At 45.0% G+C, this 27,847-nt stretch overlaps 1 protein-coding gene across 5 annotated transcripts in view; it reads left to right on the forward strand.

Moving 5' to 3' along the window:
- Positions 1 to 4,391: 4,391 nt before the first annotated feature.
- The window catches only part of SLC9A8 (solute carrier family 9 member A8), a 56,459-nt gene continuing 33,003 nt past the window's right edge, over positions 4,392 to 27,847 (forward strand). For 2 of the 5 annotated variants that reach the window (XM_083618731.1, XM_083618733.1), the window contains exons 1-3: positions 4,392 to 4,558; positions 15,333 to 15,511; positions 19,568 to 19,648. In XM_083618731.1, coding sequence (XP_083474857.1) covers positions 4,527 to 4,558; positions 15,333 to 15,511; positions 19,568 to 19,648 — 292 coding nt within the window. In that variant the 5' untranslated portion in view covers positions 4,392 to 4,526. Of the gene's footprint in view, positions 5,249 to 15,332; positions 15,512 to 19,567; positions 19,649 to 27,847 lie in introns of all 5 variants that reach the window. The other 3 variants (XM_083618732.1, XM_083618734.1, XM_083618735.1) reach the window with 3 other exon arrangements.

The raw sequence follows: 27,847 nt of genomic DNA on the forward strand, positions 1-27,847 counted from the left end.
CATGGCAAAGTTTGTGCCACATGTATCTCCGGGGGTGGGGGTGGGATTCCATAGATTGGACACCATTCCTGACAAAGCTCCCCCCCCCCTTGCAGACGAAGGTGGTATTTGGAGACGGACACTGGTTGATGATTTTAGCAAGAAGGCTGGAAGGGGAGGAGATCGCTTTCAAATATTCGGGTCCTGTGCCATTTAGGGCTTTAAGGTAGGGTGGCCACTTATGCATTGCCAATAAAGAGGCTTTGCATTCCCCCCCCCAAAAAAATATGACACAAATATGTATAGCCACAAATTTAGAAATAGTTACTATAATTTAAATATAGCTCCAATACACATATAGCTCCAAGACAGCATCTTAAAAAGCAGAGACATCACCTTGCCAGCAAAGGTCCGTATAGTTAAAGCTATGGTTTTCCCAGTAGTGATGTATGGAAGTGAGAGCTGGACCATAAAGAAGGCTGATCGCTGAAGAATTGATGCTTTTGCATTATGGTGTTGGAGGAGACTCTTGAGAGTCCCATGGACTGCAAGAAGATCAAACCTATCCATTCTTAAGGAAATCAGCCCTGAGTGCTCACTGGAAGGACAGATCCTGAAGCTGAGGCTCCAATACTTTGGCCACCTCATGAGAAGAGAAGACTCCCTGGAAAAGACCCTGATGTTGGGAAAGATGGAGGGCACAAGGAGAAGGGGACGACAGAGGACGAGATGGCTGGACAGTGTTCTCGAAGCTACCAGCATGAGTTTGACCAAACTGCAGGAGGCAGTGGAAGACAGGAGTGCCTGGCGTGCTCTGGTCCATGGGGTCACGAAGAGTCGGACACGACTAAACAACAACAACACATCACCTGTCAAGGACTGGCAGGATGAAGAGGAGTGGTTAGAGGCACCAGCTAGGGAAACCCCAAGGGAAACCCCAGAGGAGGAAGGCTCAGAACCAGGGGACTGGTGGTGGGAGACAGAGGAATGGTCAGAGGGGAGAGATTGGCAGAAGGTGTTGGAAGCTGAAGGGGCAGCAGAGTTTAGTGAGCAGGAAGAGCCTGTGACAGGGAAGAGTTCAGATTCTAAGGCTGAAGTGGTGTGTGTGTGTGTGTGTGTGTGTGTGTGTGTGTCAAAAGACTGCTGAAGAATCCAGGGAGTCTCCCCCTCCTGCTGCAAAAAGCTCACCCTCCCCCCGCTGGCCGCCAAGACTGCACAGGATAATGAGGAGGGCAGAACACAGGGCAGAGGTGCGCAGGCACATTTTGAGACTGCTTGGGAAAGGTCCTGGAGGGGGCCTTAAGGCTGGCAGAAGGCAGGGACCTTCCATCCTGGCAACTGTTCCATATGGGTGAGACCTACTGGGAAGGGTTACTGAGACCACTAGGCTGAGTTGTATTCTGTTTCCTTGAATAAAGAGTTAACTTCACTGGCATTGGGGATTTGCTTCCTTTCTCACTGACCTAGCTGTTGATAGGCAACGTCAAGGCCTCTCCCTTCGTAGGGTTCCTTACCTTTAAACCAGATTTGGACTGGGCGGCCCCTTTAAACAGAGAACACCTCCAAACGGAGGACTTCAAAAGAGAGGTCTGTGTAAAGTACGGCACATGGCAACCCTGCATTAAAGGTAAGCACCAACACTTCAAATTGGATCAGGAAAAGAAACAGGCATCCAGTGGAGGTCTTTTAAGATTGGTGAGATGGCATTTGAATCAGCAGTGCCAGTCAACTCTGTCTCGTGCATCCTGAACAGATTGCGGCATCTGTTTTCCTCCCCAGGGGCAACCACATATAGACCTCATTGCACTTATCTTGAGAGGCTGTTACACAGCCAGACTCTTGGTTCAGATGAGGTTGCAGCTGGTATAGCAGCCAAAGTCAATGAAAAGCATTCTCCACTCTCAAAGTCTCTTGGGCCCAAAAAAACAAAGGAGGGTCCAGGACCACCACAAATCTGCAAACCTAAGTGTGCCTCCACTCAGAACTGCCTGGTTACAATCTCACAGGAATATAGTAACCTGCCTCATAACAAGTCAGACCACCTTGCTCAGTATTGTCTACACCAGGGTTGCCCAAACGGGGTCTCCAGCAGTTTCTGGACTACAACTCCCATCATCCCAAGCATCCCTAGCTAGCAGGCCCAAGGGTCAGTGATGATGGGAATTGTAGTCCAAAACCAGGTTGTCTACACTGACCAGCAGCCCTACCTGGAGATGATGGAAACTGAACCTGAGACATCATGTATGCAAAACCAATGTTCTACCACTGAGCTATGGCTCCTTAAACTAGTCTAGAGGATTATCTTGTTCAGTAGAATATTCAAGTCATTTGGGAACTTATGTGACTTTCTCTGACCTGATTGGCGTGGTACCTGAAGGGAGGTTGCTGAATGGATGGAAAAGAGATATGCAGTTGTTCCCACCCACGTAGCTGGAAAATTCACACCATCTCAAGGCAGGGGATTGTACTACACAAGAACAGTTCCCCTGATGCTGGTTTTGTCTGTGCAAGAAGGGCAGAAGTTGGAGTGAGAACATTGGGGATGTTGGGAGTTGTAGTCTAATGATATCTGGAGGGCATGAAATTGACCACCTCTGTCCTACAGGAGACCAGCTATATAATGTACATCACAAGCAAATGTATGTCACCAAACCTCAGTTCTTTAAAATGATATGCCGTTTCAGGAGGTGGAAATTTAGAGTGAAGGGGCTGGGAGGGGCTGCCTTACACTTTCCTCTCTTTCTACTTCCCTGCTTTAAATTCCCCCTTCCCAAGGTAGCACCAGGGCTCAGTTACATCTGTCTGCACTAGCATGTAGTGAGCTCCTCAGAGCAACCTGTAAAGGCTGGTATACAGCACAATCCTATACCTGTCTACCCAGAAGTAACTCCTGTTATATAAAAATGGGGCTTACTGCAACCAAATGCAGGATAGAAGCCTTGTATATCATTTACAAAAAATCGATGAGTCTTTTATTCTATAGCTTTTAGAGAAGGCCATGTTGGGTTCTGTTTGTGGCTTGTCGGGCTTCCTGTTCATTCCAGAAAGCTGTTCCTTCCCACTTTGTGGTGACATGCTTGAAAACCAGCATCTTGCATGCAAAGACTTTCCCTTGTAAAGGGGGTTAACAGAGCTCTGGGACACAGACAGCACATGCAACTTCCTTAGCCTGCGCCTAAAAATATGGATGCTCACCACTTTTGAAAATGCAACCTGTTAAGTCTTTCGATCCAACAAGGTTCAAATAAAATATCCTATAACCAGGCTCATTAGAAACTTACAGAAACACCCAAAAGAATCTCCTGCTTTTTCTGTAGTTTGCTACCATCAAATAAAAATTTATGCCCGGCTGATCAAATACCTGCAGCGTGGGTTTTGAAAAATGAGGAAATATCCAATATGCTTCTACATACAAGGAGAGAGGAAGTTACCAGCAAGACCTGTGTCCCGGAATCAGCTCTACTGACTTAACCAAATTTTTGCTGCTAGCAAAACCTGTGAGAAAGTCACAGTCTCAAGCACATCACCACAAAACCACATGGAGTGAAGCAATGTCTTCTTTAGCATGAAGAACGGGGCCCTGACAAGCCACAGGCTCCATTGCAAACCACTTTTCAAAATACAGAATAACCACCATATCCAACTATTACTTGTTCAGTCATCATATATAGAGAGAGAGCAGGGCTGTGAAGCCTGGGTGTCTTACTAGGTTTGCAAGGGTCTTCCTGGCTCTCACTGCTGGGCAAAGAACTCAAATTCCCAGCTCTGTTTCAGCCAAAGGCATAAATCTGATTGGTGCACAGCAGAAAAGGCACAGGTTACAAGGTACAACATGTACCTAGGAAGTACAGATACATGGCTAAATGCAACCTAAGACAGTGATCCAGCTAGTGACATGCCTCCCTCGGACAGCTGCTTCAGGATAACATGGACGATGCTGTTTAGCGATTGTACTTATTATTAATGTATTTTTTCACTGTCAGGGAAGCGTGAGGTCCTTAGATGAGGCCTTTGAGATATTTTATCGCCTTATGCCCCAAAATAATTTGAATGCCATTGGAAAAGATGTATTGGCTGATGGGGAGAGAGTGCCATTTTTTGGCTCCTTTAGGGTGGCTGTGCTCTACTTCTCAAGAGGGCAGTCATGTGTCATAAGTCATTCTGACGAAGATGGAAAGGGCTACTTTTTCCTATCATGAAAAATGTATTGTATGTATTGTATGTACTGCATGTATGCAACGCAGTCGTGGGCGTAGCTAGGAATTTTTTAATATATATTTTTAGGGGATCGCAGTCCCAGCTGATAAGCTGAACAGAAGCGATACGAAAGGAGAAGGGACCAGGGCGGGACAAGGAATGTCCGCGTCACCCATTCCTGGGAACCCACATGCAACTCCTTCTCTCGTCATCCTTTCCGAGCGCAGCGGAACAGGGCGACACGTTTCGGAAGGGCGGCTGTGACGTCGAGCGCCGACCACACTACGGTGACGCCGCTGCCAGGAAACCCGCGCGCCTCACTCGCTCGATACTCACCCCGCCCTTTTGCCATGGAAACGCCTCGTCCGAAGCCCAGAGAGGCGTAAGCGAGAACCCGGAAGTGTGCCGCGGCCGGTTTAGCCCCGGCTCTCTATGGTGGCGGGGTGAGGGTGGGGGTGGGGGTGTGCGGTGAGGTAATAGTTTTCCCTCCCCAGTTAAGATCCGGGAGGGAGAAGAAAGCGAGGAAATGGCGGAAATGGAGTGAGTGGGTTCTCCTTGCGGAGGGGGAAGGGGAAAGCGCGCCCCGTGAGAAGGACTGGCAGGCGCGTCCGCGGGGAAATCCCCGGCAGGCCTGAGGCGGGAGGAATGGAGGCCCCGGTTGCCAGGGCGATGCGGGCGAGAGGGAACGTGGGAAGGCGAGGCCGGGCCGGGCCAGGCAGGCGCTGAGCGGGGCAGAGGGGAAAAGAGCCACGGCAGGCGCTGCCCCGCCCCTCAGCGGGTGCCCTCATGGACCTGCTCGCCTCAGGGGCACGCGCCTCTGAGCATATGCAGAGCGCCTTGGGGCCAAAATCCACACCCCGGGGGACGTGCGGTTCGCACCCTTGTTTTCGTCTGCCTCAGCCCTTTCCTGAACCAGCCTCGTTGCCAGTTAGAATGAGGATGTTGGACTACAAGCCAGGAAGCCAGGGTTCAAATCCTTGGTCTGAAAAATACATTGGGTGACCTGGGGCCAGTCCCTGGCCCAGTTCACACATAGGCCATTTGCCCTAACTGGGGGATCATCCGGACTGAGGTTCGTGCCGCAGTTTCTAGGCACAGCTTGTAGGCATGGGGTCAGAGCTGGTTTCTTTTCTTGACTCTCCACTTTCTGTAGGAAAACTCAGAGCTCATCCAGACTTCCTTTTGTGCTGTGTTTCTAGACACGGGCCAGCTTTAAAGAGCCGTATATTGAGTGCTTTTTTGTTTTGTTTTTTGACTCGGTGCGTGAGAAAACCTGCTCCATACCACAGAACGGGAGGAAACGGTCATCCTCAGTTTTTTATGAGGAAAGTAATAGGACAAAAACAGAACCACCATTTGGACCCGTGCCTACAAAGCGCTGACCTATACCTAGAAATTATGGCAGAAACAGAAGTGTGGATGCTGTGGTTTGGTGTGAACTCATGTGGGTTACCAGGGTGAAGATTGTGGCTGCTGGACATTCTGTGGCCACACTATGCAAGGCTAAACCATGGTTTGGCATAGTGTTGCATCCTGAACTCAGGCTTATGATTTGTATCTCTCAGACAAACCATGCATAGTATGCTGAGAACTGCCTTTGGTTACAGCTTGTGATTTGTCTGGAGTGAGACAAACAAGGCAAGGTTCAGACATATACCTAAGCCGCATCATGGTTTAGTCCTGAGTAGCTCAGCAGCAGTAGAACCAGAGGAGAAGCAGGGCCTGGATTTTGACTCCAGGAACCTGCTTATTTGTGTGAAAACATGGTTTGGCCTAGGGTTATATCTGAACCAGTTTATAGTATCAGCCTAGTCTACTTTACAGAGGTGTTCTGGGGATGGAAAATTGGGGATGTAAGGGAGAATTGTACATGCCACATTGAGCACCTTGGCGATAAAAATGTAAAATAAATCAACATTAGATTGCTATCCCATCCTTTGGAATTTACGGCAGCATATAAAGTCCTCCTCTCCCTTTATCTGTTATCCAAATGTAAAATCTACCTTGGGCAGCATGCTCCCATGCATTTAGGAGACGCCTTTTATTCTTCTGTTGACAACCTGAATGCTTGCACACAAATAGCTCATAAAAGTGCTTTTAAGTGTTGCATGTGAATACACACCTGAGTCAGCATATAGGGGCCCTGGGGGTATTACCAGCTCAAGTTCCAGATGCTGGTACATGTCATTTGAGAAATCAAATCACTTATGCCAGATAAGCTGATCCACAATCAAGGACATGTTTCTCCTCTTCACTTCCTCCTGTGTATGGATTTATCTGGAGTTCTTTTCTATAATAGCTTAGTATCTCAGGGTGGGTGCAAATCATAAAGCTAACCACTGCCAGTCAGCACTTTGCTTTCAGCTAAGATTTGCAAGTATATGAGAATTGGGGGTGATTAAGCGAGATAATTAAGTGTGGATGCCTGTCACTTCTCCCTTCTTCCCAACAAATCAAACCACCTACAGAATTTTAGAAATCAGAGTTGGTTGTGCTGCATGTAGTCAGCTGCAGCCCCTGAAGATGATCAGCACATGGCATGTCTACCAGTAGGCAGTACTTGCCAAGTTGCTAGGCTGAAAAAGAGCTATTACAGTGGTACCTCGGGTTAAGTACTTAATTCGTTCCGGAGGTCCGTACTTAACCTGAAATTGTTCTTAACCTGAAGCACCACTTTAGCTAATGGGGCCTCCCACTGCTGCCGCGCCGCTGGAGCACGATTTCTGTTTTCATCCTGAAGCAAAGTTCTTAACCTGAAGCAATATTTCTGGGTTAGCAGAGTCCGTAACCTGAACCGTATGTAACCCGAAGCGTATGTAACCCGAGGTACTACTGTACTGCCTTGCTGTATACTTCTTTTCAGCCTCAGCAAAGCCCCTAGAATTGGTTTGGGGCTATCTTAGACTGGAAGGGAGAGGATGTTTGCTTCCTTCCTTCCTATTTAATCAAATCATCTGCTCAAAGGGATGGGCACATTAGGTAAATTGCAGGATGGTCCAACACATTTACAGGGAGAACTGGCTGCTGACTGAAGGAATATGGAGCCAGAGAATCTATCAAAACATAAGAAAAGCCCTGGTGGATCAGGCCAAAGCCTTATTATAATCCCACATCCTCTACTCACAGTGATTCCTAGCAAGTAATAGTCAGAGGTGTACTGCCTTCAACATTAGAGAAAGAACTTAGCCATTGTGGCTTGATAGCCTTGTCCTCCGTTAATTTGTGTAATCCTTCAAAGTAATCCAAACTGATGGTCACCAGTACATCTTGTGCCAAGTAGCTGTAAGAAAAGTGAAGGGGGATAGCAAGTTGACTTGTTTTTCCTCTCCCCCCCCCCAGCAAAATATTGCTGCTCCCCACTTGAACTTCTTTATGTTGACACACTTTTTGCTAGAGGTTTTTGAGGTTAGTTAGGATGAGGGACAACGACTTGTGGACCTAGTTCACACACTGATGCACTTCACAACTGTTTCACAAAGCAGTGGTTAAGGGAACAATCCTGTATACAGCTGGTGGTATAAATTGAGCTGGCATAAAGTACAGTGGTACCTCTGGTTACGAACACTTCAGGTTACAAATGCTTCAGGTTACGAGCTCCGCTAACCCGGAAGTAGCTGCTCCTAGTTGTGAACTTTGCCCCAGGATGCGAATGGAAATCGCACGCCAGAGGCTCATGCGCAGCAGGAGTCCCCATTAGCGAAAGCGTGCTTCAGGATAAGAACAGTTTCAGCTTAAGAACAGACCTCCAGAATGAATTAAGTTCGTAACCAGAGGTACCACTGTACACCAGATCCAAGCTCTATTCAGGAGCAGGGCTGTTGCTGGCTCAGCTGGCCTAAGTCTGGCAGATGGAAAACAAGCCTATAAAATAGTGTTTGAGTTTACTCCACTCTTTTTGTTGGCTTAACTGGGTTTCTGGCTTAACTGGGCGCTGGGTTGCCATGTCATGTGACTAAATTAAACAGGCATAGGATTCAGCCTGTCACCCCTCTTTGGTCCCACCCGTGCCACATTCCCAAGCAGTACTTCTTTTTCAGCCATGGCTCAGCAAACTGGATCCCAGCTGAGCAGGGATAGGTAAATTAAGGTGGCGTAGTCCAGAAATCCACTCTATCCCTCCTCTCTCATTTTTACATTAGAGGTTCCTTTGCATTTAATGTGCAAGTTTAAGAAAGAAAAAGAAAATATAACTTTTATTTTTAAAATATGGTTTGTAACGTTCTTTTATTAAGGGTCTCTGAAGGTATTCACAGCAAAGGACTTAGGTAAATACCGTATTTTTCGCACCATAGGGCGCACCGGACCATAGGGCGCACCCAGTTTTTAGGGGGGGGAAATCAAGAAAAAAAATCCCCCCCAGCCCCAAAGAGCAGCATACAGGCTGCGCACAACCTCTCCCTGCCGGAGGGGTTGCGCGCGGCTATGGCACAAGCCAAGGCAGCGAGCAGGATGGATCCCGCTCGCTGTTTTGGCTTCCCCTTTAGCCCCGTGCAGCCTCTCCTTGCCAGGAGAGGCTGCGTGGGGCTACAGACTCCATAGCCCCGTGCAGCCTCTCCTTGCCGGAGGGGTTGCGCACAGCTATGGAGCAAGCCAAGGCAGCGAGCGGGATGGATCCCGCTCGCTGTTTTGGCTTCCCCTTTAGCCCCGTGCAGCCTCTCCCTCCCGGGAGAGGCTGCATGGGGCTAAAGACTCCATAGCCCCATGCAGCCTCTCCTTGCCGGAGGGGTTGCGCGCAGCTATGGAGCAAGTCAAAGCAGCAAGCGGGATGGATCCCGCTCGCTGTTTTGGCTTCCCCTTTAGCCCCGTGCAGCCTCTCCCTCCCGGGATTCACCCACCTCCCGCAAAACCGGCAGAAGCCGTGCAACTCCTTTAAAGAGATCGTGGCTTCTCCTGGCTTTCTGGGAGGTGGGAGAAGGGACTGATGCGGCCAGTCAGTCCCTTCTCCCTCCTGTGGAAAAGCCCGCAAGAGCGCACGGAGCTTGTGTGCAGCTCTTGGGGGCTTTTCCCGCCTGCCTCCCCCCTGCATTCGCTCCATAGGACGCACACACATTTTCCCTTGCTTTTTAGGAGGGGAAAAGTGCGTCCTATGGTGCGAAAAATACGGTAGCTGTCAAATATCAAACAGCAGTAAGGATTTTATATAAATGATACGATTTACATAAGTGTAGAAAAAGAAAGAGACCAGAGAACCATCATCCCAAAGTTGTGTCCTTCAGGTTGTGGCTGGAGGGGTGAACAAAGCCATTACGAAGAGTCTTTGGGGAAAGTGTGGACATCTCATAAGTTTGTTGGCAAATGGCAGGTTGGCATATGAGTTTGGGCAGGAAAAAGAGGAAGAAGCGGCAGATTACAGGCTTGATAGTTTAGCAGAAAGGTACAAATGTAGGATTTGAATGTATGCCAAGCTTTGGAAGATTCTCCCTGCTCCACATGCCACCCTCAGCATGTGCCTGTCCCCCACCACTCCAGCAAAGCTTCACCAAGCTGCCAGAATAATGCTTCACCTGATGTGATGTGGGCACCATAAATCATTCTCAATTTTCTTTGAATGTGGGCCTAGGGATGCCTCAGGGCTCTGCTTGCAAACCTCAGAGAAGTCTTGTGTGAGATCAGTTTTTTTAAATTTATTTTTAGTTATGCATTTTCCAGCATACATTATACATACCTTTCCCCATCCTATCAGATCTAATACAGACTTCCCAACCTATCTTTCATTGACATCCTATTACAGATTCATTAGTTTACTACATCTCCACGGGTTATCTATTCTTTTCTCCTTCCATTCATGATCCTTTATTTTGCCTGCTGCTGATCACAGATTTATCCCTGCTTGTAGATTTATCTTAGTACCACTTCATTTTAAATACCCTTCAAATTGTTCCCCCTCGCTTGTTACTATCTTTCCATCTATATTTCTTATTTTGGCCGTCATACTTGCTAGTTCAACATATTCTATTTAAGCAGCCATTGATCCTTTGTTGGGATAGCCTTCTCATTCCACATTTTTGCGTACAGTATTATTGCGGCTGCTGTTGCATAAAGAAATAAGTTTTTAACTTTGTTTGGTATTTCCTCACCTACTATTGCTAACAGGAATGCTTCTGGGTTTTGGGGGCACTTAAGCATCTTTTCTAGTTTGTTATATATAATTTCCCGTATTCCCCCCCCCCACACACAAATTTGCATTGCCACCACATGTGAATTAAGGAGCCCTCTGTATCTGAACATTTCCAACATAAATTTGATCCTCTTTTGTACATTTTTTACTCTGTCCTAACCCCACTCATCCTGGTGGCTCTTCCTCTAAGATTGATCCCTTAGTTTTACAGTCACTGTTGAGCCATTGCTTAATGATATTGCATTTTTATATCATTTCCTCTTTTCCTGATGTTCAGATTGTGGGTATTGTTGCTTAAGTAGCCAAAGCAGCAGTACGCCTGCACAAGAGGGTTTGGAGTAACCCCAAAGTGAGCTGAAGTACATTTTTTTTAAAGGAAGAGAAATTATAAAGGGGGGAACCTCCAAGATACCCCAGTGAGTTTTAGGTGTGCTAAAATTCTGACTGACTATTGGCGGTAAAATGCCCCCGAAAAGCAGTGGTGGGGAAGAAGAAATGGAACAGAGCAGCTAGAATCTGAACAGCAGCACCTCACTGCAGCATTTTGAAGCAGGTCATCTTTTGTTAGTATTCTTCAAAAAACAGCACTACATGTATTTTATTAAACATGAGCATTCTTTGTAAATATAGCAAAATAGCCTGAAACAGCAAGAGTAGGCCAGAGTTCCCAGTCTTCAGAAGCAGGCTTTCAAACTGTAGAGATAATAAAAAAGGGAACAGCAGCTTTCTTAGCTTATTATTTATGGTTTATTTTATTTTCTCACTCTTATGTTTATCCTGACTTTCTTCCCAGAGAAGCCCAGGGCAGCAGACAATACAAAACAATATAAAACAAAAGCAATACAAACAGTATCAAAAGAATTAAAAACATTTAAACATGAGTAAGGTATCCTCAGGGATGCGGGTGGCACTGTGGTCTAAACCACAGAGCCTAGGGCTTGCCGATCGGAAGGTCGGCGGTTCGAATCCCCGCCACGGGATGAGCTCCCGTTGCTCTGTCCCAGCTCCTGCCAAGCTAGCAGTTTGAAAGCACGTCAAGTGCAAGTAGATAAATAGGTACCGCTCCGGCGGGAAGGTAAGTGGCGTTTCCATGTGCTGCTCTGGTTTCACCAGAAGCGGCTTAATCATGCTGGCCACATGACCTGGAAAAACTGTCTGTGGACAAATGTTGGCTCCCTCAGCCAGTAAAGCAAGTTGAGCGCTGCAACCCCAGAGTCGTTCGCGACGGGACTTAACTGTGAGGGGTCCTTTACCTTTACCAGGTATCCTCCTTTGAGCGTGGGCCCTTATATTACCCAAACAGCACAAAACACATGAAAGGAGGTATCAGCAGACTTTGGGGGACGCCTCCCCAAGCTTGCAGAAGCACAAACTATATTTTAAAAATACATATAAACCACCCCCCCAAAAGACTTGGTCATTTTTTATACTAAAAGTGGCAGTTGAACTCTTAGGCAAGCATGCTGTACAACCTAAACCTACTTCTTTGTTTCCTTAGCTTATTTGGTGGGTTTCTCTCTGAGAAAAGCTTGTGACATGCTGAGGTTTTGCATATAGTGGCTCAAGATATGACACCATAATTCCTGTTGTGAAATAAATTCACTTTGCCCTTTGCCCATCCCTACTCTACTACAGTGGGCACGGAATGCTGATTAACTGTTGGATAGATTGTAATGAGAAACAGGTGGGAGAAGAAGAGTGAAATGGCATATACTGGAAAAGGGCATCTTTGGCTGGCTGGCACTTTGTACAGGAGTACAATGTACTGCAACATTTTATTGCAGGTTCCAGTTATTTTCACCTTTTATAGATAAAGGCTTATGATACCCTCAGTCCATGTCCTCTTTTAATCCAGTACCTAATGCTAGAGTCCATTTGTCATCATGTGCTACTATTTGTTTTTGCCATGTGCGTGACAATATACCAAATACTCCTGTCTTGTTGAATACTTGAATATATGACTGCACCATAATAATTGAACATGTATTTCCCCCCTTCACACCTTTTTTTTCTTCAGGTATATTCTGCAACATGTCACCGATTTAATAATATTGTATTAGTGATAGATTTACACTGGACTGTCCACAAACCATTCCACTTTATTGCTTGTTCTGCAATAATTCCCCAAGGTTATGTTATTGCCATTTGGAGGGGCATTATTTTACTATAGTGCAACAAAAGTGGAACAAAAAGTTACAGGATTTCAACAGGAAAGTATGGAGCATGCACTGATTGGAAACAAAGCAGAATGTCCACCCCAGAACATTTGCTGGCCTAAAGCAGTATTGAAAGAGGAATCATATATAACCTCCACAATACCGTCACAAACACAAAACAACATTGATGTAACGTAAGAAGGATGATTTGAGGAGCCCATTGTGTCTAGCAATAATTGCCCATTATTTCCATCTTGGCATGAACTTGTATATGTCTTCTCACTCCCCTTTATATTCTGCTTCCTTGAGAACACCTCAGGTTCTCTTGGGGTCTTTCTGTGTTGTTTAGGTAGCACAAGACCACCCTCCCCTGCCAGTCATCAATATCACGAAGTGCATGATCCACATCCGTGCCCCTGCCTGCCTCATCATCCAAGACTGTCACAATCTCAATTTCTCACCAACTTGGCCTAGCTCAGTGGTGTCCAAACTTTTTTCAAAGAGGGCCAGATTTGATGAAGTGAAGGGCCGTGAGGGCCAGCCAAAGTTGTTGAGCTTTTTTAGGGTTAAAAGTTGTTGATGGATTGACCCCAGGAAATAATTTCTTGAAACAAAACAAGCCAATAACCTCCCCCCTTTTAATCAGCCAAAGGCCTGGTTGAAGAAGAAGGCTTTTGCCTGACACCTAAAGATGTGTAATGAAGAAGCCAGATAAGCATCCGTTGGGGAGGCATTCCACAAGCAGGCAGCCATTTCAGAAAAGTCCCGTTCTCATGGTTCTCGTGGCCCGTTCTTGTGTTGCGAGCCTCCTGTCCTCCCATGGAGGAGGAACACGAAGAAGGGCCTTAGAGGATGATTGCACAGTCTGAGCTGGTTTATACGGGGAGAGGCGGTCTTTGATGTATTGTGGTCCTGAGCTGTTTAAGATACTGGTTGCATGAAGGTACCCTAAGGCATCTACCCTCTCTTACGAGGTTTAAGTCCAAGGATCAACGTGGTTGTCTCTTCCCTTCAAAGAAGTAGAACAAGAGTGCCAAGCAAAGTGCATAGCTGCTCATTCATCACAATACTGCCATGTAATTGAAGCATTCTGGGATATCCCTACCACCAATACTCCTGCTTGCTTGCTTCTGTAACCTGCTTTCTGCAAATTGTGGGTGGGTTTTTTTCTGCATCACATTGGGAAGATTTACATCCAGGCTGTCAGATAAAACATCAGATACAGGTTTTTTTTGGTGTGTTTTTTAATGTCCTTGCTGCTTTTCCTTTCTAAATGCTGACATGGTCCTCAGTTGCTGGACCTTGTGCAGTTGGGCTTAAGCCTTGCTCCATAAGGCACTGAATTTCTGGAAAATCACAGGCCTCTGGGGCTCAGCTACTTCTGCTGGCTCATTGCCCAGTTCCACCACTCCCCTCTTTGATTTGTGAATGCCCTTTTTTGTCCCTGTATAAACTTCCTCTTGGCAGCCTTTGCTCTGTGCAGCAAAGCGTTTACTGTAGCCTCTCTCCTGGCTTTTGCCTGTTCTTGTTATGTTTTGCTTTGCATCTTGCCTCAGCTGGCCCTTTCCTGATATCTCACTTTCACAAACCCTGCTAACTCCTTTACTTCCTGCACTTATCTCCTTTTGTGGCTGCCTTTCTAGAACTGACCATATACCTTGCTGAAATACATTCTATCTCCATCAGCAGCTTTCCCCAAATCACCTCCCCACTCCTGTGAAGATCCAGCTGCTCCTCCTCTTTGTCCAAAGGGACCTGATCCTGCAGGGAACACTAGCCAATCCTTGAAAGCTGCTGACTATTCATGAGCAGAGAGCCCTTTAAAACACCCACAAATACCCACACACCCCATCTTCCTTTGGCATCTTTAATTTGTTTTTTGTCTAGGCAGGCTCAGTGCTGCACAGCAGAAAATTTAAAGCGGCAAAACATGTCACCTCGCATACCCGAGGCAACATACACGTATATAGGAACATGTACTTAATGAGCACTTAATTTCAGTGTAGCTTCTTACTGAATACTCTATTATGGCATCTGACACATGTTCATTCAGAGCAGAAGTGCAGGACACTAGGGTCTCTGACAGGTGCCCACATTTTCACAATTTTGGGGGGGGATAACGGGGGGGGGGAACTTTATCCAGTGAACATTTACTGTGTACTAAATCATTGGTGGGGGTGAGAGTAATTCAGAGATAGTGCTTTGCATGTATAACATCCCAGGTTCAGTCTCTGGCATGTCTAGTTAAAAGGTTCCGGTGTCTGCAGCGGACGGGGAATAACCTTTTCCTGAAAACTCGGAGGTCTGCTCCTCCTCTGAAACTTCAGCAATGGACTAAATCGACAAATTGTCTATATCAGGCATAGGCAAACTTGGCCCGCCAGATGCTTTGGGACTACAACTCCCATCATCCCTGACCACTGGTCCTGTTAGCCAGGGATGATGGGAGTTGTAGTCCCAAAAACATCTGGAGGGCAGAGTTTGCCTATGCCTGGTCTATATCAGTGTTCTTCAACCTTGGCTCCTTGGGTGTTACTGGACTACAAATCTGATCCAGCTGTGCCAGTGGTCCAGGATGATGGAAGTCGCAGCCCGGCAACATATGGTGGACTCATGGTTGAAGAATACTGGTCTGTGGTCTTAGGCAGCATCGCATGTTCCTAACCTTGTTTTTAGTGCATGCAGCTGAGTGTAGGTAGTTCAGTACGTGGACCAGGATTAACACCATTTTGCCATGTTTATTATATCAAGGATGGCTGAACTGAAAGCATAACTTGAAAATGAGTTTTTAGCTTTCAGTGAGTCATTCAGTAATGATTCCTGCTGGAGGAAAACCAGCTGAGTGTCTCCTCAGTCTGACCTGGGTGTGTTTTATCTTACAGGTTCTCAAACGCTACCCACGAAGTGCTCAATGCCACCCTCCACACCACGCTGGCGCTCACCACGAAGCTGGTGCTTCCTACACCTGCCAAGCCTATCCTTCCAGTGCAAACTGGGGTGCAAGCTCAACAAGAGGAGCAGTCAAGCGGCATGACTATATTCTTTAGTCTTCTTGTATTAGGTGAATGTGCATCCAAGACTTTCTGATCAGTTACTCTTGGCTGCTCGCCGGAGCAAATGCAGGTGGACAAGTGGAAACATAGGAACATGGGTAGCCTAAACATCTCTGTTACCCAAGTCCCCTGTTTCACTGTTCACAGGCCACCGTCATTTACATGTTTGCTATTCCTGTCAAGAATTGGTCGCTGGTACAGTGGACGTTCGGGTTGCAAATGTGATCCGTGTGGAATGCACGTTTGCAACCCAAAGTGTTTGCAACCTGCGTCTGGCATCTGTGCACGGGCGGGTTGCAACCGCCGAAACCTGCAAGTAACCCGTTCCGGTACTTCTGGGTTTCGGCGGCCCGCAACCTGAAAGGACGCAACCTGAAGCGGCTGTAACCCGAGGTATGACTGTATTATGTTTCTGATCCTTAAAAAACAAGCAAACTAGTCTGCTTCTGAGGGTCTGAAGTCAAATAATATTTGAGAAAATATCTCATAGTACTTTCTTTTCTCCTCCTCGTCCCAATCACTAGCTTTATTTCAGTGTGAAGCATTAGTAAACTTTTTTGTTCCTTTGAGTTTTTGCATGGTTTTTGTTTGCATGCTTATTTAGTGCATATGAACTGGGCGATTCTCTATGTGGATTGTTGTATTTACACAAGCTCATGAGATATTAGGGACCTGTTAGGATGATCTGCCTTCAGAGGCTGATAGATTCGTTTAGTTTCCAAATGGCTTTGGGAATTTTTTCCAGATAATATGACTGGCTGTCTTGCTGAAGCCCTGGTTGATCTGTGGAATATATGGATGCCCCATCCCACTTGGTGGGAGACTTGTTGGTATATACCAGTGTTGACAGCAATGAAACAAACTGGGATTCTGCTTGAATTCATGTGAAGAAAACTCCAGAAGACTGGGATGGAATGACAGTGAATGCTCATTATTGAGCCTGCTCAGTGGCAGTGAAGAAGACACACTTTGCTGCTTCCATTGCATCCTCGCTGTCATGCTTTTCTGGGTACTGCAGGGCCCACAGTCATTTGTTCACTAGTATTCATGCCATCGCAGAAGAAGAATAGCTCTGTTAGCACCAACAAATGTCTCACAAAGTAGTGAGCAAATCTTTTGAGTTCTGGAGAGCTCTTCTTCAGGTTTCTGCTAAGCAGAAGGGAGTGGGAGGGCTGGACAAGATGCTGCTGCCCTAAAGCAGGGAAAAGAGAACCCAAGGCCCTCCAGATATTGCTGGACTACATCTCCCAATGTCGCTGATCATTGGCCCTGCTGGTAGGGCTAATGAGAGTTGGAGTCCTGCAACATCTGCAGGGCATGCAGAAGGCGTTTGGCAAATTTAATTGCAGTAGATTGAGATAGTATTGCCCAACTGGCATTTTCCGCTCTTCAAAGTCATGTACCTTTCTGTGTTGATGGTGATAACATACTTGTACTAGGCTAGAGGAACCTGCCATAGGCCATCCATCACACCCAGTATTGTCTACTTTGACAATGGTTTTCTAGGGTACCTGGCTGAACTTGAGCACAACACCTGCTACCTGATCTTTTTAACTAGAGATACAAAGGGCTGAACGTGGGGCTTTCTGCATGCACACCATGTGTTCTGCCACTGAGTTGTGGTCTCTTAGGGCAAGGGTTGCCTTTGAAGACCTGTGCTGATAAGTGTGTGGACACCCAGCCACAGACAGAGGAGTTGCAAGGCCACATTTGGCCCGTGGGACAGACGTTCCCCACCCCTGCTTTATGCAGCTCCCATGCGCAAAGATAGTTTCCTGCTAAACACCTGTCACTTGGTGGGAATATTGCGGCGTCGGGGACTGCTGCCTTCATACTTTGCTTGTGAGCGTCCTGGAGTTACCTTGTTGGCTGGGATGTTGGACTAGATGAGCTGATTCTTCAGGACTCTTGTGTTCTTACATAGCATACCTGTGGAGATGGTCCTGTGCGTTCCACTTTGTGTCCTGATTGAAGACCAGGAAAGGTTGGCACTTGGTGTGTGCATGCTGCCAGGAATGCCGCTCTGAAACAGAGCCGTGTCAACTTCAGGTTGTTCCTTATTAATTGCAAGTGTGCGTGTGTGTCCATGTCCTCTCCAAAAAAACAAAAACGTTGGACAGTTTTCTTTTAGACGTCTGCTGTAATAAGAATATGCACTTCGTGTGAGAAAGTACAGGCTTGTTTGCAATACCGTAGACATTTTGTATAAGCACAGGGAGGCAGATCCTATGATAAAGTGCCAAGAGACTTTAAGCAAAGCAAAAGAAGGCAATAAAATTGAGATAGTTTTTATTCCAAATAAACGAACATTCCTTGTTTGTGCAAAACAGCCCTTTGTCTTTAGAGGAAACCGGCATCTGCCTTGCATCCAAGGCTAACTTGATGTTTAAGTAGTCATAAAAATGAAAGTTCCAAGCCAAAGGAAAGGGCAGAAGATAATGCAACTCAAAGTCTAAACATCACAAAGAATTTAAAAGGTTGCTTTGGAGTGATGGAAGATTCTTTCCCTCCCTTTTCTAGCAAAATATACTAATATAAACTAAGATCTGGACTGTATTAAAAACTGTCCTGGAAGCAGCCAGTACTGCGAGTGCCATCTACCTGCTACTACCCACCCCTACCCCAAGTAGTGGTTTTGTGCCATTAACTGTCCAGCTACTACAACCGTAACAACAGAACTATAACTAGCTGGCACAATAAACACGTGGGCTGGGGAGTCCGCAAAGGCTGGCTTGGTGGATTAGCCAGCCATTTTTTTTATGGTTGCCACCAGCCTTCTGCTCTTCACAGAATCCCCTTGAAGTGGACAGAGGGACTAGCAGAGAGACTTTCATTTGCACTGAGGTATGAAGACGTTAAGAAGCAGCAAGAGCCTCTCGTTCTGCTCGGACAAGACTGCTCCTCCTAATAACTGCTCCAAATCACAACTCAGAGATTTGGGGGAACGGATCTGAGCAGTCCCATGTACCCCACTTATCAGAGTAGTAGTCTTCAATATTTTCAGCCCTGGGACCCCTTTCAGCCCAAATCTGTATTTGGGGAGCCATTTTTAATGCTTTGTTTCTATCCATCTACCTGTGACCTGGTTATGGGTCCTGAACTACCATTTGCAGACCAATGCACTAGTGGGCCAGTTGTCCTTGTCCAGTTTGTAAATGCCAGATACCAGATTTGGACAGTCCACCACAGCAATGGCACTTCTGCGGCACTGATAGGGATAGTATCAAGAGGTTCTTGGCCTTTTGGCTAAGATCAAGTGTTGCAGTTATCAGTTTAATATCTGAGTATGTTTTACCTGTAAGGTAAGTTCTACTGAAATCCATTGGATTAATGGCCATGTAAACAGCTGGCATCCTAAGGTAAGTTATTTTACAGAAGACAGTGGAAAGGAAAGTTTTCTACCCCGATTCCCCTGCAGTCACCAATCTTGGGAGAGTCGGGATGTCTTCCTAAGCAATGTGAGATGAAGATAATTGGCCAAAATCGGGCTGGCTCCTAAGAAAAGTTAACTGAAGGAAGTTCATAGAAGGAATATTTCCTTTTCCCATCTCCCCAAAGAGCTCCCTCACCTTATTCCAAATTGTTTAGTGGAGCTCTCCTGACTCTCCAGTGAGGCTTTTGGGGGCACACAGGTGGCTGCAAGAGGAGAAGAGAAATGTGCCTTCTGTAAGCTTCTTCATTTATCTTAAGATTTGTGCCAATGTGTTTAGGATCAGGACTTTTTAGGGCACTTGAGTCTTGAAAGCCCTGTTACGCAGGTGCACTGTCATGCATGGTTCTTTGTAATCAAGTCATCAAGAATGATTCTATCCACCTGGGGGATACTGAAGGAGATTTTCTTAAAAATAAAAAACCGCATAACACTGTAAAACCTACTATTTCATCTTTTAATGCACTTGTCCCTGTTCTGGCAATATTTGATATTTCTCAACTCCATCGCTACTACATCTTTTTTTGGCTTTGCATTTTTTTTAATTTCCAAAGGGAATCATACAATTTGTTTGAATTGTGCTGTGTAGCTGCTGTTCATCCTGTACCTAAATGTTGTTTTGTTTCCCTGCCAGGTATCTGCATCATATTGGTGCATTTATTGATAAGATTCAGGCTGCATTTCATGCCAGAGAGTGTTGCTGTTGTTTCTTTAGGTGAGTACCTCATAACAATGGGGAAAAGGAACTGTATTCTTGTGTACTTATTAATTGTTCAGATAAAACACACCCTTTCTTTCCAGTGCTCATTCTGATTCAGTGAAGCAAATGTGCTGTAAGAGGGAGAAGGGATGGTGCAGGCTGTTTTGCAGAGAACGAAACAGGTCTTGTCTGAGAGCTAATCTAGTTTGCAGGGGATCTGTTCTCTCCAGACCCAACCATTGCTGTGCTTGGGGGAATTTGTTTATTTATTGTTTATTTCATTTATATCTCACCATTTGTCTCTAAGGAGCTCAAGGTTGCACACATGGTTCTCCCCCTCCTTTAATCTCCACACAACCCTGTGAGATAGGTTAGGCTGAGAGGCAGTGACTGGCCCAAGGTCACTCAGCAAGCTTTATGTGGCTTGGTGGGAAACAATCTGCTTTGCATGCAGAAGGTCTTGGGTTCAATCCCCGGCATCTCCAGGTTGGCCTAGGAGAGAGTTTTGCCCGAAACCATGGAGAGCACCTGCCAGACAATACTGAGCTAGAAGGACCAATAGTCTGACCTGATATAAATCAGTTTCCATGTTCCTAACGGCAGCCATAGCAGCAGGCATGCAGCCATCTGCTTTTCTCATGGACTCTGTGTCAACAGCCAGGGAGATGCTTATCATAAGGATGTGAGCAGCTGGAGAAAATTCAGAGGCACCAACCGGGTTGTGTGTGAGGCCTGATGAATTAGATCATTATTAAAAAATACACAAAAGCAGAGAAGGCAGAATTTACAGGCAGGGGCACAGAGTTCTTATAAACAAGACCCAGTATCATAAAATTAAGAATTTATGGTGTGAAGAGCTCGTAAGGGGCTTTTTTGCTTGCCTTTTTTTTTTTAGGTTTCCTTGATTTTGGAGAGAACTTTCACCCCCAGTTTAATAGTGTCCTGTGGCAGGAGTTGGCCTAGATATAGCCATTGCTTCTCTCTCGCTTTCAGAAGCAGATATACTGTGTGTAGCTCTCCAGATTTCACAGTTCTCTGTAGGCAGATGCATGGAGGTTATGCTTGACTTGTTAGTGTATACAAAATATTGCTTAGCTGAAGGTCTTGGAAGAGGTATGGAATCGAAGAAGCGTTCTGCAGCTGTCTCCAAACGTGTGACTGACAGTTAGCAAAAGACGATAAATGATAGGCAATAGGAAAGTAGGCTATCGTAACAGAACACGAGAAGGAGTCCTGCAGGGAAAAGAGATTGGGAACAATAGACATAGATTTGGTATGGATGTGTAACACTAAACTATGGTTTAGTTTTACATGAATGAGCCTTGGACTCCTGTCCCCACTCCTCCGGTACAATTGTGAAGAGGAGATCAAAAGCGTCCACTTAGTTTCAACTAACTTTGGTTTATTTTTATGTCAGTCTCCAGATTGTGCTCAATCTTAGCTATGGCTTAACCAAAGAAGACAGGATCGTAAACCACAGTTTGATCCCTTAACTATAGTTAACACGGGTCACAGTTTGATCAGGTTTCCACATAATAGCTGTCTCCCCATCGTGAGTATCTTGAAGGGGGTGAAAAAGGAAGTGGGAGTGTTTCACCTTGAGGTCTGTTCAGGTGTTTTGTATTTTGTCCAAATGAGACTATAGTGGATTTTATGTTGCATGAGGAAGTCAAGTTTTGTTTACATTGTCAGCTGAAAGGAGAAGAGAGCGATGGCTTTTCCTTCAAGTCTTGTGAGGAACAATTGAGGGAGTTGGATATGTTTAGCCTAGATAAAATGAGACTGAGAAGAGATAGGGTAGCCATTGACAAATATCCAAAGGGCTGTCACATGAAAGATGGAGCAAGCTTGCTTTCTCCTGGAGGGTAGGACCCATACCCATGGCTTCAAGTTACAAGAAAGGAGATTCCAACGAAACATCAGAAAGAATTTTCTGACGATAAGAGCTCTTCAACAGTGGAACAGACTACCTTGGGAGGTTGTGAGCTTTTCTTCTTGGGAGGTTTTAAAGCAGTGGTTGGATGGCCATCTGTCATGGATGCTTTAGTTGGGTTTCCTACATTGCAGGGGGTTGGACTAAAGGATCCCCTGGGTCCCTTCCAACTCTACAATTCTGTGATTCACCCAAGCTGAAAGTTGGAAGATTTATCCAAGATGGAAAGCTATTTTTAGGGAAATCTGGTAGCTAAAAGCAAGAACTGTGCAATTCAAGTCCCTTACATCCCTTACATCTTAGACCAGTCATGAACTCACTGGTTGTGGTCTTTAGTGCAGGTGTCTCCAACCATCAGGTGATGTTGTATTGCAGCTCTCGTCATCCCTGACCATTGGCCATGCTGGCTGAAGATGATAGTAGTTTGCATCCAAATCATTTGAAGGACACAGGGTTGGGGATGGTTCTATTGCCTACCTTTCAGCAGCAGCTCATTTCCATCTTTAGCATGGGTAAAATAGCTATGTCAACACTAGTCTGCCTTAAGGCTTGTTGTTAAGTATTGCTGAGCTAATGTAGATAAATAGTCACTAAACAACTAGCCCTTCTTTTAACTGCAATTATTAGCTGTTCTTCTTAAGATTGCTCTTTTCTCTCCCTGTTCTTATGTTGCATTGTTAAGTTGTAAGCCTTTGGCAAGGAATTCTTTTTCACGGAGCTATTCTACAGGGCCCAGTATAGTTTTAAGCTCTCTATAAATAATCAAGGTCGTAGTGCTGCTTCTTATTAATATGTAAGTAATTCTGATAAGCTTTGAGCCCTTTGGAATTAAGTACTACATAAAGGCCATGTATTAATTATCATGATGCTACTAAAACATTGCATGCCATTGAGGAGCTGCCATCAAGATGCCAAACTGAGAATAAAAATGCCGCAAGAAAGGAGCAAAGAAACACAGAAGCTGACTAGGGGAACAATATGTCCTGTGAAGCACATCCAAGTTGAACTGAGGAACACGTTCGAGACATTGTCTGAAGAAGAGGGGGATTAGATGCTGAGTTGGCCCTGGAACAAATGACAAAAGCCTTAGGATAAATAGGACTTTAGCAGTGGCTGTGGACGAGCAATGAGACACTTAGGAAAGAGCAATAATATAAGGGAGTGCTGTTTTGGAAAGGCCATTAAAGTACGAACAGAAAGAGAGAGAGACAGAAAGTACAAGCAAGGAGACCTTAAAATATTGCAGCGGGTAGAAGAGTTAGTTCACTTGTGATGGTAAAGCCTAGAGGTGTGGAGGCTGTGGTGAGACCACTGTTGAAAAAGGCATGATTGGATCCCATTGCCCTAGATAATTCTCAGACTGTGTCCAGTGTTCTTTTCTTGATTAAGGTCCTAGAACGTGGCAAACAACCTCTTGCCTTTCTTGGATGAAGCTCACTATCTGAATTATTTCCTATATGAGTTCAGGCCTGATTCTGGTTTGTTTAGGACCAACCAGGTGGATGATCTATGCGGGAACTGGACAGGGGAAGCACATGCCTGTTGGTTCTGCTGAACCTCTCATTGGCATATGATACCACCAGCCATATTATTCTTCAGGAGCTGTTCTCAAGGGGGAGGGATGTAGCTCAGTTGGTAGAGCTCATGGGCTGAATCCAAAAAGATTCAGTCCCTGGTATCCCTGTGAAAGATTCCTTTGTGAAACCTTGGAGAGCCACTGCCAGTCAGTGTGAACCAGGGTGGGCAGCATTTAGACTTGCAGGATGTAAGCCCTGAGATCTACCAACTGGGAGCAGGTACAAAAGACATGTACCTAGAGTTAAGGGATTCTGAGCCCATGAATTTGTTGTGAGTACCAGAACTGAGCTGAGCTCGTCGTCCTTCATCATAAAAAAAATAATTGGTTACTGCCCCCTGGCTGTCATCCTCTTCTTTCTTTCTTTCTTTCTTTCTTTCTTTCTTTCTTTCTTTCTTTCTTTCTTTCTGCAGCAAAAAAAAAGTATTTTTGGAAGGTGGGGCAGATTTATTTGTTTTTTTAAAAAAAACCTGGAAGTCATAAATCTTATAGGAAATCACCCAGAGATCTACCAATAGATCTCTTATCTGCTGCCTGCCCGCCCTTGATGTAGATAGTACTGAGCCAGATAGACAAATGGTCAAATATGTTTTTGTTCCAGTTTTTATTGCTAAATGGAAAAGCAGAAGTGGTTAGCAGAAGTGCTTTCACTATGACATGCAATGTACCTGCTAACTTTGGACTCAAAATGAAAGAGCTTGTTTCGGATCATATTTGCCACAAAAATAAAGAAACCAGATCTATCCATTAAAGCTTTACTAATCTACCTCTGAAATGGTTCAGGCTGACTTCTCTAATTGTTTATTACAAAACTGAGATGTGCTTGGGAGCTGGGGAGGAGGGGCACCTTAATCTTGGTCAATCTTGGGTGCCAGAACTATATTTTACTCTGGGGTAGTTGGTATTTGAAAGAGATACAGAAGTGCTTCCTTAAGGGCGTATGCTACTGAGCTTGCTCTGAGAACCTAATCTTTGTATCTTAAAATCTTACAGCTACTGCAAGATTATGAAGCATCTTCACTGTAGCGTAATGAGGGCTATTTCTGTCACTTGGAGAGTAAGAGATTGTCATCTTAAATCCAGGTCAAACTCTGAGGCATTTGCGAATATGTTTGAAAAGTTCAGCAGCTGGATTCTGCTTACCCACTGGTTTGGCATGCTGGTGTAGCGTTCCTGATTTCTGAGAAACTATGCCTTCAAAGCATGAGAACGTGTGCCATTGTAATTTTATTTATTTATTTGGGAGTTTTTTTATCCTGCCATGTGGTCACAGGGTGGATCGCAATATATATATATATATAAAAACAAAACAAAACAAAAAACTCACAACCAATGAGATACAGCTCAAGAGCATCTGTTAATAAAAGCACAATTTAGGAATTCAGCACTGCAAATTCAGTATGCATATCCCGTAAACAAGAACAGAAGACTGAATTTGCATTTAGTGGAAATAAATAAAATAAATAAAAAATTGTCCAGTAGCACCTTAGAGACCAACTAAGATTGTTCTGGGTATAAGCTTTGCACGCACACGAAAGCTTATAGCCAGAACAAACTTAGTTGGTCTCTAAGGTGCTACTGGACAATTTTTTAATTTTATTTATTTATTTCGACTGCATCAGACTAACACGGCCACCTACCTGAATCTTGCATCTAGTGGTTATAGAACAGACGTGACATATTCTGCTGAGTTTACTATCTTGATAGACATTTATAAGGAAGACGGGATGTAAGCAACTTTTAATTCTAAACAAAGGAGCATTTTGTTTAATTCCCTTAGTGTGAGAGCATCAAGTTCTTCTTTTTCTTATTAACTTTTATTTGCACGAATTTTCCTGGAAGTTCCTTCAGTAGGAGTCTTATGTTCATACTGATTGCGACCTCATTTGGAGGGAGGAATGCAAGGATTACGTTTCGGGCAAGTTCTCCTCTCAGTTTCCTCAGGAATCCTGTATGTTGTAACATTTTTAGTGTTGTATCAACAGGATCCTGACTTCAAAGCAGTTTACTTGTTGAATAAGCAGGGTATGAGTTTTTCTTTTCCCTCCCGACTCTTTACTGGAAATTTGGCTTCCGGGTCCAACCACTGTTTCACAATAAGGGTTGTTACGAACTCCCTCTGCCAAAGAGATCCAAATTTGCATGCCAGGAACGCTTACGTTCTACGCTCAAGATATGTTATTTGCATGACCTTCGAGGGATAAAATTCATTGTCATTTAAGAGCTTGGTTTTTATTGTTATTATTTCCTTGTACTACTGTAGTTTCTTCCTCCCAAACTCCTTACCATTGGTAACATTGCAAGGTAATCTGGTTATAATTTTGCCATCATCCTAAGAGGTCCAGTTTAGGGTCAGCCTAGCATTAGGCAGAAGGAGGTGACTGCCTCAGGGGGCAGGTTCTTGGTGTAGCCACATGGCCTATCCTTGGTCACCATAATTAGCACGCTGCCTTAGGTGCTCTGGAGGATGCTATCTCATTTTGGAGGTTGCATTAAGTTTCAGCTGGCAGCACTAGTGGTGCACGTGCTGGGGGCAGAGCCACCATCCCAACACCACCGTCGCCACTACGTACCTGAGCTGGGTGTAGCTGGAGTTGCATAGTTACATTGGCAGGAGTGTTAGATTGGATCTGTTGGGGCATGCACACAGCCCCAGCCTCGCCACCACCCAGCCCCATCCATGTATGCAGCAGCGAAGCTAGTGTTGGAAAAACAGTTCCCACCACATGGGCTGGTGCTGGTTGCTAGTCCTGTTGCCTTCTGTAAGTGGACTGGGGCTGTAGTGTTACACTGTCCTTTTCCACAGGCAGCAAATAGTCTTGGGCTTGCCCTGGTTCAGCTGAATACACTTTCCCCCTGCATTCAAGATATCCCATTGCAGTATTGCAGAAGGCGACCATTGAAGACCTCTATTCTAGTCAAAGTGGTGGAAGTGCTAATCCAATTAGTCTCTTGTGCTTCTGCCCTCTTAAGCCTCTGTGTGTGCAAATTTTTCTAGTGCTCTGTAATGGTGCAGTTACTACTGAATATTACTAGGAATGGTTCCTCATGGACCACATTGGGTTAGCACAGAAATAAAACCAGCCGCTTCCCTCAGAATTTGTAAATTGCTGAGCTTATTTACGAGCCAGTCCAAAGTCCCTGTTGAAATCAATGGGGATATTTGAAAGAAGCTGCAGCTTTGAATGTAGCTGGGGGGATGGGATAGCTGGGCGACCTTAACTCCATCCTAGAGCACATGCATTGCATGCAGAGGGTCCCAGTTTCAACCACTTAAAACCCAGTTAAAAGGGTCAGGTATTAAGTGATGGGTCAGAATCCTGCTTGAGATCCCAGGAGTACAAACACTGGGTTTGATGGGCAAAAGGCAGCTTCCTATGTTTGTAGACTCCTTGAGGCAAGAAGTTACTCAGCGGTAACCACTATTTGCTCCGCACCGGCTATTTTGGGACTGAATGGGGAGCTAAACTGAGACCTCTTCTCTAATTTGGCTTCCAATCTGAGCTGGAGAACAACTGAGGGCCTTCTAATTCTTTCCTTTGTGATGAGCATTGCTAAGCACTCAGATCTTGTTTCTGAACCTCTGCCTTGTGAATTTTGCTGGTCCCTCTTTTTAAAAAAGCAACAACCACTTTAATATGGTTGATGGAAAGTATTTAATTGATTTTACTGGGTTTTTTTTAATTGGCTGGTTTTTATGTTTGCCTGAGGCAGAATTTGTGGTAACCTATGTTGGATTTGCACTTGGTCTCCTATCCACATTCTGGTCTGTCCCAGGCTAAATGTGTTTTGGAGCATTTTGAAAAGCTTACAAAAGAAGTTGGTATCATAACAGCTGGTATGTCAAAGTGTGTGTGTTTAGCAGCAGGTTTGAAAATTGGTTGAACAGGCTTAATGTAGCAGGTTCTATTCTTCGACAGATGAATGCGTAATACATAAGAGATTAAAGTAAAATGTGTATGGGGAACGAAAGCATTAATTATGAACAGTTACGGAAAATGTGTCACTCTTGAGATTTCAAGCAATCAGCTATGTTATGACATTTCCCACAGTTCACTCAGTGCAGAAGTGACACATCAAACATAGTTTGGAACAAGTTGTCTCTCATTTTGTTTCTCGATAAAAGCTTGCCAGCCAGTGACTAGGCAGAAGGTTACATGGCTAAATTCAGATACCTTCCTATCAGTTGCTGAATCTTATTGCTTAAGCAATATTCTTGGTTTCTCCTGTGGATTTGCTTTCTGTCACATCCTTCCTGCTGGCTAGGAGATTCCACCCATTCCAAAATAAGCTCACCTGTCCCATTTTACATGCATACCTTTTTTAGCTTTCCATGGAAATGCCTGCAGGGCATCATGTTCTAGGAAACTCTTCAGTTGCAATCTCTCTGATTTCATTAGACTTCTTAATTAAAAAAAAAAAAGCAAACTCTTCTCAGCACTGTGGGTTGTGGGAAATAGATTGAGCTGTTCGACACGGCCTGTCAAGTTTGGAAATGTAGGTCTTCTCTTCCAGCCTATGAAATGCAAACATGACCAAAGCCTTGTTAACAATTTTTAAAGGCAAAGTAAGCCTAACCTGTTTTAAGTTTGCAGGGTATATGGAAAGCTTGCCTACAATTCTGAAATGAAGGGGTAGTTGTCAAGCCCCACACTGGACAAAAGGTTCTTGCATTACAGGGGTCCCTTGGGGTCCCTTTTGATTC

The sequence above is a fragment of the Podarcis filfolensis genome (assembly GCF_964270895.1).
Source record: "Podarcis filfolensis genome assembly, chromosome: 6".
NCBI classification, from domain to species: Eukaryota; Metazoa; Chordata; class Lepidosauria; order Squamata; family Lacertidae; genus Podarcis; species Podarcis filfolensis.